Raw genomic sequence first — 12,446 nt, forward strand, 5'->3', positions numbered from 1 at the left:
ACTGAAATGAAGAGTAGCCCCCACTCACTACAACCAGAGAAAGTCCATGCAAAGCAACGAAGATGCTACACAACCAAAAATTAATAAAGTACATAAATAATTTGGAAATGAAAGATGGAGAAACAGAATAGCCAAATTCAGCCAATGAGGTGGCAGTAATTAAAAGTAGAGTGGCACACTATGAAAAGTACACTGGGCTAGAAAGGAAAAGATCTGATGGTCTAACCCTTTTCTCCTCTGATCCTCAATTTTCTAATTTGCAAAACAAAAGGCTGATTAATTGACCTAAGTTTTATGACTCAATCCAATAGAGGAAATTACCACAGAAAGGAAATCAAGACATTTTCTTTACTTTGGAGCCAGTTTGCCTGTAGTCACGAAATTACAGCTGTAGCTTCCTACTATCATCCGTTCCTTTGGTTTTCAACTTAAACCATAACCAAGACTTGAAAGAAAAGATTCAGTCCTTGGGTTTATCCTCTTCTGCTAAGTGAACCAGGAACAAATCTAGGTGTCTATCTCCATCCTGCCTATCAAGGAGTGATTACTCTATGGCTCCCTCCCATGTTTACTCTTGTGTATTTCCATTCATGTTTGGCACTTCTCATCTTTTTTAAAATAGTTTTCCAAACAGTGTATGTGTGTGCATGTGTGTGTTTGCAAGCCTTTTAAAACCTCCTTCCAGGTTAAACTGCTTTAGATGTTTGCAAAAGAATATGTTCACGAGCACTTTTATAAGCCTCTTTCAAACAGGCTGACATTGAATTATCAGTCACTGACTTAAAGGTCTGTACCAAAGTTAGGTTCCTAAAGATCCCTGTATTTGTCTCAGCTTTTGAGTATGTTTTAAGTTGCTTGAGTGTAAAAGCGATGGCATATTTCTTTATTACCTGAACTATACCTAATAGCTTTCTCAAAAACCTGTAATGGTCGCCTCACAAATGAGAAAGAAGTCAAACAGCCTAGTCTTTATAAATGATGGCATCCTGTACAAAGGATTTTGCTAACATACATGAAATTACGCTAAACAAAAAATGGGCAGAAGCAGAATTCTTAATCAAGAGAACCTGAAATTAATTCACCCAGTTCATATGGAGAACTTGGCATTCTGTTGAACATCTCAAATTGTAAATAAATTTTCTGTATTCAATGGGAGTAAGGCCAAGAATACTTTAACATCGTAATTCTAAAAGGACTCAAATAGTACTTCACACTAAGTACACTAACATCACTTGGTTATATTCTCATCAATGTTTGTAAAGAAAACACCTTCTCTACTGCCCAAGTCCTGCAAATACACTCTCTCTGAGACATTCCATCTCTGAAAGAGCAGTTATTAGTCTGGAATTAATACCAGGTTAACTGAGGCTGCAAGTCAAAAGCCATGAGTCCCAAAGAAATTTGATTTGTTTACTCCAATAAAAACTAAAGACGTGCAGTTTCTCCAAATTTAATACGGACAGTTAAAAGAGAATAATGTAAATTATTTAACACCACTTCTCTCTGCCTTTTTTTCACATATCACATTCATTTGTTTTTGTAGCAACATACTTCAATACATTTATAAATATTTCATATAAACGGATAACCTCAAAGGATATTACAAATGTACTTACAACACAGCACAACAAAAACATTTTCAAATTACATCATATTTCTATGAACACATATTCTGAAATTATTAAATAGCATAAGCCACAAAAGTTAAAAAAAAAAAGTGTGGAGTTCTTAAACTCTAGAACAATTTGTTTAGAATCAGTATTAAGGTCAAAAAAACTGTTATACAAAGAAAAGTGAGTTTCAAATGTCTGACAAACAAATCAAACCTAATAAACAAATCAATTGAGCTGAAAATCACAAGATAAGGTGAATAGAAAATCCAGGGTAATCATGCCTGTTCTCTTCTGGCAGGGGGTTAAGGCTGAGACAGTCGAAACCCTCAAAGATGAGGGACCAAGAGTGAAAACATGAAACACCCTATCCATGGCTCTCCGCTCAGGAGAAAGCCATACACACAGCTTACGATGGTAGAGAAGTGTTGGCTCCAGAACTTCTGCAGAGGGTCTTTATTCCTTGTCCCCTTCACCTGATCTTTTGTCTACAATGACTAAGACTCTTTTCATGGAATATGGCTGATTATGTCCATAAAGATGTTCTTTGTGAGGGACTGTCAGGAAAAACGAAGAAAGGGAAGACTGGCCATTAATCTTCATTACTTTAGGGTATGTGCTGCTAGGCAGCCAGGCTCCTTGAGCAAAACTGGTTTCTTCTTATCTCATTTTGATTTCAGTGCTGTTCTTAACAGGTACAGAGGTTTACCAAGTTACTGAGTAAAGAATGCAAGAATTTTTATCTGGTGGGACCTACTTTTATAAACACGTTACATATAAAACACACTCCGAAATTCACTTATAACAGAATCTATAATGAGATATAACCTTTACAGAAGGCAATTTAGCAATATATGCCTGACATCTAATAAGAAATCCTAATCCTTTGCTAAAGACAAGGGAGAAAAGGAAAGATACACCCATGTGAATGCAAGTTCCAGAGAACAGCAAGGAGAAATAAGAAAGCCTTCCTCAGTGATCAGTGCAAAGAAATAGAGGAAAACAACAGAATGGGAAAGACTAGAGATCTCTTCAAGAAAATTAGAGATACCAAGGGAACAATCACGCAAAGATGAGCACAATAAAGGACAGAAACTGTATGACCTAACAGAAGCAGAAGATATTAAGAAGAGGTGGCAAGAATACATGGAAGAACTATACAAAAAAGATCTCCATGACCCAGATAACCACAATGGTGTCATCACTCACCTAGAGCCAGACACCCTAGAATGCGAAGTCAAGTGGGCCTTAGGAAACATCACTACGAACAAAGCTAGCGGAGGAGATGGAATTCCACTTGAGCTATTTCAAATCCTGGAAGATGATGCTGTGAAAGTGCTGCACTCAATATGCCAGCAAATTTGGAAAACTCAGCAGTTGGCCGGGCACAGGACTGGAAGAGGTCAGTTTTCATTCCCATCCCAAAGAAAGGCAATGTCAAAGAATGTTCAAACTATCACACAATTGCACTCAACTCACATGATAACAAAGTAATGTTCAAAATTCTCCAAGCCACGCTTCAACAGTATGTGAACCATGAACTTCTAGATGTTCAAGCTGGATTTCGAAAAGGCAGAGGAACCAGGGATTAAATTGCCAACATCCATTGGATCATAGAAAAATAAGAGATTCAGAAAAACATCTGCTTTATTGATTACGCCAAAGCCTTTGACTGTGTGGATCACAACAAACTGTGGAAAATTCTTCAAAAGATGGGCATACCAGACCACCTTGTCTGCCTCCTGAGAAATATTTTATGCAGGTCAAGAAGCAACAGTTAGAACTGGACATGGAACAGCAGACTGGTTCCAAATTGGGAAAGGAGTACATCAAGGCTGTATATTGTCACCCTGTTTATTTAACTTCTATACAGAGTACATCATGCGAAATGGTAGGGTGAATGAAGCACAAGCTAGAATCAACACTGCCAAGAGAAATATCAATAACCTCAGATACGCAGATGACACCACACTTAAGGCAGAAAGCAAAGAATAAAGAGTCTCTTGATGAAATTGAAAGAGGAGAGTGAAAAGGTTGGCTTAAAACTCAACATTCAGAAAACTAAGGTCATTTCACCCAGTCCCATCATGTCACAGTAAACAGATGGGGAAACAATGGAGAACAGTAAGAGACCATATTTTGGGGCTCCAAAATCAATGCAGATGGTGACTGCAGCCATGAAATTAAAGTACGCTTGCTCCTTGGGAAAAAAGCTGTGACCAACCTAGACAGTATATTAAAAAGCAGAGGCATTACTTTACCAACAAAGCTCCGTCTAGTCAAAGCTATGCTTTTTCCAGTAGTCATTTATGGATGTGAGAGTTGGACTACAAAGAAAGCTGAGCTCAAGAGAATTGATGCTTTTGAACTGTGGTATTGGAGAAGACTCTTGAGAGTCCCTTGGACTGCAAGAAGATCCAACCAGTCCATCCTAAAGGAAATCAGTCCTGAATATTCACTGGAAGGACTGATGCTGAAGCTGCAACTCCAATACTCTGGCCACCTGATACAAAGAAACCTACTCATTAGAAAAGACCCTGATGCTGGGAAAGATTGAAGGCGGGAGAAGAAGGGGACCACAGAAGATGAGATGATTGGATGGCATCACCAACACGATGGACATAAGTCTGAACAAGCTCCGGGAGTTGATGATGGACAGGGAAATGGGGTCGCAAAGAGTCGGACAGGACTGAGCTACTGAACTGAATACATGTTTAGCGAACTAACAGATCACTCAAATGTGCTTTCTTCTTATTTATTTTTGGCTCTGATGGGTCTTGGTTGCTGTGTGGGCTTTTCTCTAGTTGCGGTGAGTGGGAGCTACTCTCTAGCTATGGTGTGTGGCCCTCTCATTGCAGTGCTTTCTCTTATAGAACATGGGCGCTAAGGTTCAAGGGTTTCAGTAGTTGTGGCTTTCCAGCCCTAGAACCAGACTCTATAGTTGTGGCACATGGGTTTAGCAATGTTATAGCATCTTCCCAGATCAGGGATCACACCAGTGTCTCCTGCCTTGGCAGGCAGATTCTTTACCACTGAGCCACTAGGAAAGCCCTGTGCTTTCTTCTTAACCTAGCAATTCCATCTCTAGAATGTATCATAAAGGATAATCAGACTAGTTCACAAACATGAAAAGCAATCAACTCGATGCATCTAAATCTAAACGGATTAGTTACATTATGGCAGATTGATAATAATAAAATATTATGCATCACTAAAAATTAGAACAAACGTTGTTATTTAAAAAAAAAACCTCATTATAAATTTTTAGATACACAAGAAAGCCATGGTCCTATTTTAAATATACATTTTTGTATACACAGTATGTTGGTGCCTCCACTCCTTATGTGAAACCCTTGGAGCCAGATTGTTTTCACAATTCCTAATGATGCAAAGTTTATAAAGCTAAAACAGTACATTTACCAAATATTTTCCAAATCCTCAGTGGATTCTCAGGTGCCACCCTATGTGTGTGCATCACTTAGGGAAATATTTTTCATTTTCAATACTTTTTTGGAATTATAATGTTAAAAACAAAAAGCTTAGAAAAATACATACCAAAATATTAATGGTTATTATGAGAACAAACAACATCTAAATCTTGTCATATTGCAAAATTTGCCACTCTACTAACTCCCCCAAATTTGACTAACTGAAATCTGCAATGTGGCCACTAGCTTATATTACACGTTATTACAAGAAATAATCCACAGACTATCATTGCATCAGAGATCCCTCTGAAAGACGTCACTGCTTCATGATATTGCTTTGATTCCTTTTTATGAAGACTTACCCAAGGGGAATGCCAAGCGACCTTTAGGCCAAAACAACTCTGACTCTCATAATCAACTGTCATAGACAAAGAACTGATACAGATATTTCACAAGCTTTCTGGTCAAATGTTAGAGAACTTATATTCAAATTTGTGACTCATTCTCAGCATACTTTACAACTATATTTTTAGCCTTATTCCTTAATTCCCTTTTCCCTCATTCTTAGTATTCTTTTTGTCTCGTTTTAAACTCATATTTCAACATACTTAAAAAGTACTCCCTTTTAAACAACATACCGTATTGTTCTATAATTTTACAGCTTAGCTGTTTTCTTTCTGCATTATGCTTATTCCCACTTAACAAATAACTGACCTATGTGTCTATCCACTGTCTTTCTCCCCATCCTATCCTCATCAGAAGGCAAGTTGCAGGAGGGTGGAGACTTTCTTTTGGTCACTGCTATATTCTTAGCATCTATGATAAATGTTTACATTTTCATTACTAAACACCTGCAAACTGGAATGATTATGAAAATAGACCAATTATATCTTACGTCATACTGTTACATAACAGAACTTTTCTAAAGTTAAAAGTTATCTTCCATCTACCTAATCTTTGACATTTTCATATTTCTCTGCAAGAGGCCAGATGTACTCATGGATAGAGTCTAGTATTTAGCAATTTTCTACAAACTTATATGCATAATTGACTGGTTCAATCCTGGATCTTATTCTTTATGGAAATTTCAAAATACAGAAAAAGCACCAGATGCCAAAAAAAAAAAAAAAAATCATTAACTTATGATAGAAAAAAATCTGCAAATAGCAAAATATCCAATGACAGGAATGTTTAAACAAGTAACAGTGTATCTATTATAATCATTATAATAACACAGCCATTAAAATACATTTATAAAGATTTTAGTAACAAGGAAAAATACTGATGACATGTGAAATGAAAGAGGATTAAATTACATATACACTGTGAGCTCAACATAAAAGAATGAGACAAAAATACTGTTGTATATACTATATAAAATATTAATGAACTGCCTCAGAGATAAGCAATTGACATACATTTTCTTTACTTTTTTCTGTGTTTTGCAAATTTTGTATCATCAATACATATCATTTTATAATCAAAAAAGAATAGTTTTGTGATTCAGAGGTAACAGAAGTCTATACACTATTGTCATTAAACTCCTGAAAATTCTGTTAATTTACCATAGATAAACAAGCACATTATTTACAACATAAAATAATAAAGCATTGTTAAGTGAAATAAATACTGTACCTTCACTGCTACGTGAAGCTTCGCTGTTTTCTTGGATGGTCCTGAGGCTTCATATGTTGTACCATCCACATCTACAGACATTGTGAAGACTGGGGCATGGACAGGGCCAGACTGAGATAAGAGCTTATACTGAAGCCCAGGCCTGATCTGATTCAGCCTCATTAGTGCATTCATAAGGTCTATTGCTTTACTATCCAGAACTGCAAGAGAAAGAGGAATGAGATCAGAAATTAAACCACTTGCTTTCATCTATGTTTTTGTAGGTTCCTAGTAACCACTATAAACTCAGGTTTTAAAAAAGCAAGAATTTCAAAATGCACATACAAATTCACTTCATAAGTAATTCTAAAATCACTGCTTAAATACTTAAGCCAACATCATTGCAAAAGTAACATGCATTAACATGTTTGCTTTTGTTTAGTTGCTAAGTCAATTCCAACTCTTGGTGACCCCAAGGATTGTAGCCTACGAGGCTCCCCTGTCCATGGGATTTCCCAGGCAAGAATACTGGAGTGGGTTGCCATTCCCTTCTTCAAGGGATCTCCTCACCCAGGGATCAAACTAGTGTCTCCTGCAATGGCAGGCAGATTCTTTACCCATCAGGGAAGCCCATGCATTACCATAGCTATTAATTAATTTTAGTTTGCCAATATTAATATATCTTAAGCAAATGGTACTTGAAAACAGAAGCTATTCATTTTCTTCAAACTTGAATTCAAATCAATCAAATTCTTCACTTTTTAATTTTTATTTTTCTGGGACATAAATCCTTTCTAGTTCACATCTTTAAGAATAAAGATTTTACACACTTTTCCTTAAGTTTCGTTTCATCTTCTTATTGGGATCTTTATCATCCCCTAATCCATCTTCAAATGGTCTCTTCAGAGCTGAAGACCCAGCACCTAAAAAAAGGTACAAGAGATTATCAGTTAAAACAATGATTCCACTTACTCTGCTGCTGCTGCTGCTAAGTCGCTTCACTCGTGTCCGACTCTGTGTGACCCCATAGACGGCAGCCCACCAGGCTCCCCCGTCCCTGGGATTCTCCAGGCAAGAACACTGGAGTGGGTTGCCATGTCCTTCTCCAATGCATGAAAGTGTAAAGTGAAAGTGAAGATGCTCAGTCGTGTCCGACTCTTTGCTACCCCATGGACTGCAACCCACCAGGCTCCTCCACCCATCGGATTTTCCAGGCAAGAGTACTAGAGTGGGATGCCATTGCCTTCTCCATCCACTTACTCTACCAAATGTATTTAATATGTTCAGGAAGGAAAAATCTTAGGAATCACACAAGGACCATAAGACCCTTTCACCGATCAATTAAAATTATAGGGACTTCCCTAGTGGTCTACTGGTTAAGACTGCGCTTCCAATGTAGGGGACATGGGTTCGACCCCTGATTAAGGAACAAAGATCCTACATGCCATATGGTGTGGCCAAAATATAAAAAATTTTTAAAATTTTAAAACATGTATGTGTTCAGTCCAGTTCAGTCGTGTCCAACTCTTTGCAACCCCACGGACTGCAGCATGCCAGGCTTCCCTGTTGAGCACCAACTCACGGAGCTTGCTCAAACTCCTGTCCATTGAGTGGGTGATGCCATCCAACCATCTCATCCTCTGTCCTCCCCTTCTCCTCCCGCCTCAATTCCTCCCAGCATCAGGGTCTTTTCCAATGAGTTGGTTCCTCGCATCAGGTGGCCAAAGTATTGGAGCTACAGCTTTAGCCTCAGTTCCTCCAATGAATATTCAGGACTGATTTCCTTTAGGATGGACTGGCTGGATCTCCTTGCAGTCCAAGGGACTCTCAAGAGTCTTCTCCAACAACACAGTTCAAAAGCATCAATTCTCTGGTGCTCAGCTTTCTTTATGGTCCAAATCTCACATCCATACATGACTACTGGGAAAAAGCATAGCTTTGACTAGACAGACCTTTGTTGGCAAAGTAATGTCTCTGCTTTTTAATATGCTGTCTAGGTTGGTCATACCTTTTCTTCCAAGGAGCAAGCGTCTTTTAATTCCATGGCTGCAGCCACTATCTGCAGTAATTTTATAATCTTGTAATAGCAAAAACTATTAACTGAATCTTCATGAAACAATATTAACCCTTCTTATATTTATTTTTCCATTTATTCAAATATATTCATACAAACATCTATGCATATATTCACAACTGTATATGCATAAACAGTATATATCAAAATGTTAAAAGTAGTTATCTCTGGTAGTAAGATTTATTTTCACTTATGTCTTTTTAAATATTTCTCTAAGTTAACATTTATTATATAAATTTTTCAAGTCAACATGTTAAAATCTCATGCTTTTAGAAATCTGATTATTTCTCATACTACAAAATAATTCTGCCTGCCCATTCAAATTCCTATTCAAGATTTTATTTACAGTTCATCTCATTAAGTTTTCTTCAGCTTCTCTCTCATCTCACTTTTTTATATGTTTCTATGACAGCAGAAATATAAAGTGTCATATGGAGTCATGTCATTGTCTATTTCATATATAGACACGTTGTGTTTCTTTAGTGCTCTAGGAAGGTCAAAGATATTTTCTGCTTACCTTGTATCTTATAAACTAACATAAGACTTAGAAACAACATAATGGGTATGGAACAAAAACTAAAAACTAATATTATCAATTTTTTAGATAAAGCAACTAGTTAATAACAGTGGGAGTCATAAAGGAGGAGCTTTATTGTCCAAAACAAAAACAATCAGAGAAAAGCTTATCAACCTGTCCAGTTACCTTAAAAGACCTCTCTGTGTTTTCACCTTAAAAGCTGGTTGTCAGGTTTCCTAAAGAAAAGTTATGCTCAAAAGATTCATGCCAAAAAAAAAAAACAAACAAACAAATTCATGCCATAATGTTTCCAGATACTTCTTGGAGATAACTACATATTCTCTGATCATCAAGATTTATAATCCCTTCGGGTAAACACTGACTTCAGCATTTGCTTGAGTCAATACCTACTACTCAGGTCAATCAATCTTGATGTTCTCTCTTCAACAGAAGGCAATATCTACTTATATATGCTTAGTATTGTATTTCATCTGCATTACATAAAACTGTATATATGCTAGTCTTCCAGAATGCAGTCTTCAAGAGACAAAGTTAAGAAGGAACAACGTCTATTCAATCACTCTCCCACTCATTAAGTTGCATTAAAAGCTGCTCTCTGATTGCCTGGAATTCACTAGCTGGCTTAAACGTACAGATCTGTTCCCTAAAATTTCCAGCTACATGAAGTTTGCATGGATTAAGCTTCATTCTACCATCCCTGCTACTGGACAAGGGCTGTAAAATCTGGAGCTAATCATAACAGTAACGGGTGTGGAGAGCATGCCTTACAAAAAAACACGCTGTTCTCAATACATACAGTACCTAGAAACAAGAAATGGTCATTTGAGAGGCAACAATTTTTAAAAACAACAGGTGGGGGGGGTTCAGGTTGGGGAACACGCGTACACCCGTGGCAGGTTCATGTTGATGTATGGCAAAACCAATACAATATTGTAAAGTAATTAGCCTCCAATTAAAATAAATAAACATATTTAAAAATAAATAAATAATTTTTAAAAAATTAAAATACAAAAAAAAAAAAACAACAGGTGAGGGCTTACCATATGCCTGGCACTGTTCTTAATACCTTATATGAATTAATTTATTTAATTCTCACAAGCATCCTATGAAGTCTGTCATTCTCATTACAATTTCATTCATGTATTTATCCAGCAACAAATATTAATAGAGCATATTTCTATGTTCAGGATAACTTTAGATGCTAGACACCAAGAACAAAACAACTTCCCCGGTTTTAGAGAGCGTGTGTACACCTGGTGCCGGAGACTAAGCCCAGCATGTCATCTGGTCCCGGGCACAATGGAGAAAAGTTAAAGACTTACCGGAGAGCAGGTGCTGCTATTTTTTAACATGTGGTGCACATCAGAAAGGTATCACTTATAGATAAGGTAATTAACTGACAAAGACTTGAAGCAAAGAAAATTCAGCTGTTTGGGGAAAGAGCCCCAGGAAGAGAAAACTCCACTACAAACGTCTTCCAGCAGGAACACACTAAGAAACAGCATAAAGGCCCGAGTGGTGGAGTGGCATGAACAACGACGGGTCCAGAGAACACGATGAACAGGAGTAGAAGTTCTCAACCTTAACTGCCACTAACTCACCAGATGAACTTTTGGAAAATACAAAAGTTCCACTTCTAGTATAAGAAAGTAAGTCAATGGAAACAGACTTCCTGACGAGAGTAATTAGAAAAGCTGGACCCAACGCAGGATAAATATCTGCTTCTGTGCAATTATGAACTATGGAGTCAAGGTCCAGGAGATGAAGGAAGCCTTGCACTGGGGGCCACATTTCCTTTGGAGGTGTCTTCCACCCCCAGAAGAAGCCACTAAGAACTGAACAGAGCACTTCTTAAAAAACTTTTTTTATTATGGAAAATTTCAAACACTCACAAAAGTGTAAAGAGTAGTATAATAAATTTCCATGAATCCATCAATTAGCTTCAAGAATTATCAACATGTGGCCAATCTCATCTCATCTGTATCACTCTCTTGTCCTCTCTCCATTTTTGTTAAACAAAAGATTCTTGTTCGTCATTTATTTTAAATATAGCCGTGTGTACATGTCAATTCCAAACTCTATAACAATCCCTCCCCTTCAGGTAATGGTAAGTTCTGAACAGAGTACTTTTTTTTTTTTCAGAGGACTTTTAATAGCACCCAGGTCTCAGGGATCAAAAACTGAACCTCAAGGACCTCCAAAAGAGGAAGGCCTTGTGAATTTCCCACACTGTAGGGTGGCCCTCTCCAGTGCCATATGTGGTAAGTAAATGAAGTCGAAACAGTCTGCATTTCACAAGGATTGAGGCCCAGCTTCAAATCACCAAAATGCCCAGTTCCATTAGTATGATCCAGATTGCCAATTCCACTAGCCCAGAAAGATATATGAATCCTCCCTGAAGGACGGAATCATTACTCTAGTCTTTAAATTCTAAAATTTTTCAATTTACATCTCCAGGACTCAAAACAAAAGCACATGGAAAGACAAGATATTCTAAAAAAAATCATGAGAATCAGCAGAATATAGAAACAGGTTCCCAAAACACACTGATGATGAAGCATTCTTTCAGAAACAAACTGTATTAAAGAGAACGATCGGACTTCTCAAAAAGAAAAGATATCAAGAAGAATTTCTGCCACAGTATCTAAAGCTAGAAAAGCTAAGATTCTAGAAATTAAAAACTGAAAGACCTACAATAGGAAACAAACAATCCATAATTGAGGGGAACTGACATACTTACCTCAATAATTAAGAATAAAGTTTTAAAAAATTATACTACATATGTATAAGATTTAAGCAACATAATGATCAAATATGACCTGACATGTAAAGAATATTCTGACTCTACCAACTGTAGACCTTACACACTGTTTCAAAGTGTGAATCATTTATAAAAACTGACCATGTGCTGAGCCATAAACTAACTTTCAAGAAATACCAAGTTCAGTTCAGTTGCTCGGTCGTATCCGACTCTTTGCATCCCCATGGACTGCAGCACACCAGGCATCCCTGTCCATCACCAACTCCCAAAGCTTTTCAAACTCATGTCCATGGAGTCGTTGATGCCATCCAACCATCTCATACTCTGTCATCCTCTACTCCTCCTGCCTTCAATCTTTCCCAGCATCAGGGTTTTTTCCAGTGAGTCAGTTCTTTGCATCAGGTGGCCAAAGTATTAGAAT

General features: G+C 37.3%; 1 protein-coding gene across 1 annotated transcript in view; it reads right to left on the bottom strand.

Moving 5' to 3' along the window:
• Window positions 1-12,446, bottom strand: part of STRBP (spermatid perinuclear RNA binding protein) — a 60,940-nt gene that overhangs the window by 16,601 nt on the left and 31,893 nt on the right. Inside the window, exons 10-11 of the mRNA XM_052648350.1 lie at window positions 7,483-7,575; window positions 6,674-6,873 (exon numbers count right to left, since the gene is read on the bottom strand). Of these exons, the coding sequence (XP_052504310.1) occupies window positions 6,674-6,873; window positions 7,483-7,575 (293 nt within the window). The remainder of the gene's footprint in view (window positions 1-6,673; window positions 6,874-7,482; window positions 7,576-12,446) is intronic.

The sequence above is a fragment of the Budorcas taxicolor genome, chromosome 11, assembly GCF_023091745.1.
Source record: "Budorcas taxicolor isolate Tak-1 chromosome 11, Takin1.1, whole genome shotgun sequence".
In the NCBI taxonomy this organism is placed as follows: Eukaryota; Metazoa; Chordata; class Mammalia; order Artiodactyla; family Bovidae; genus Budorcas; species Budorcas taxicolor.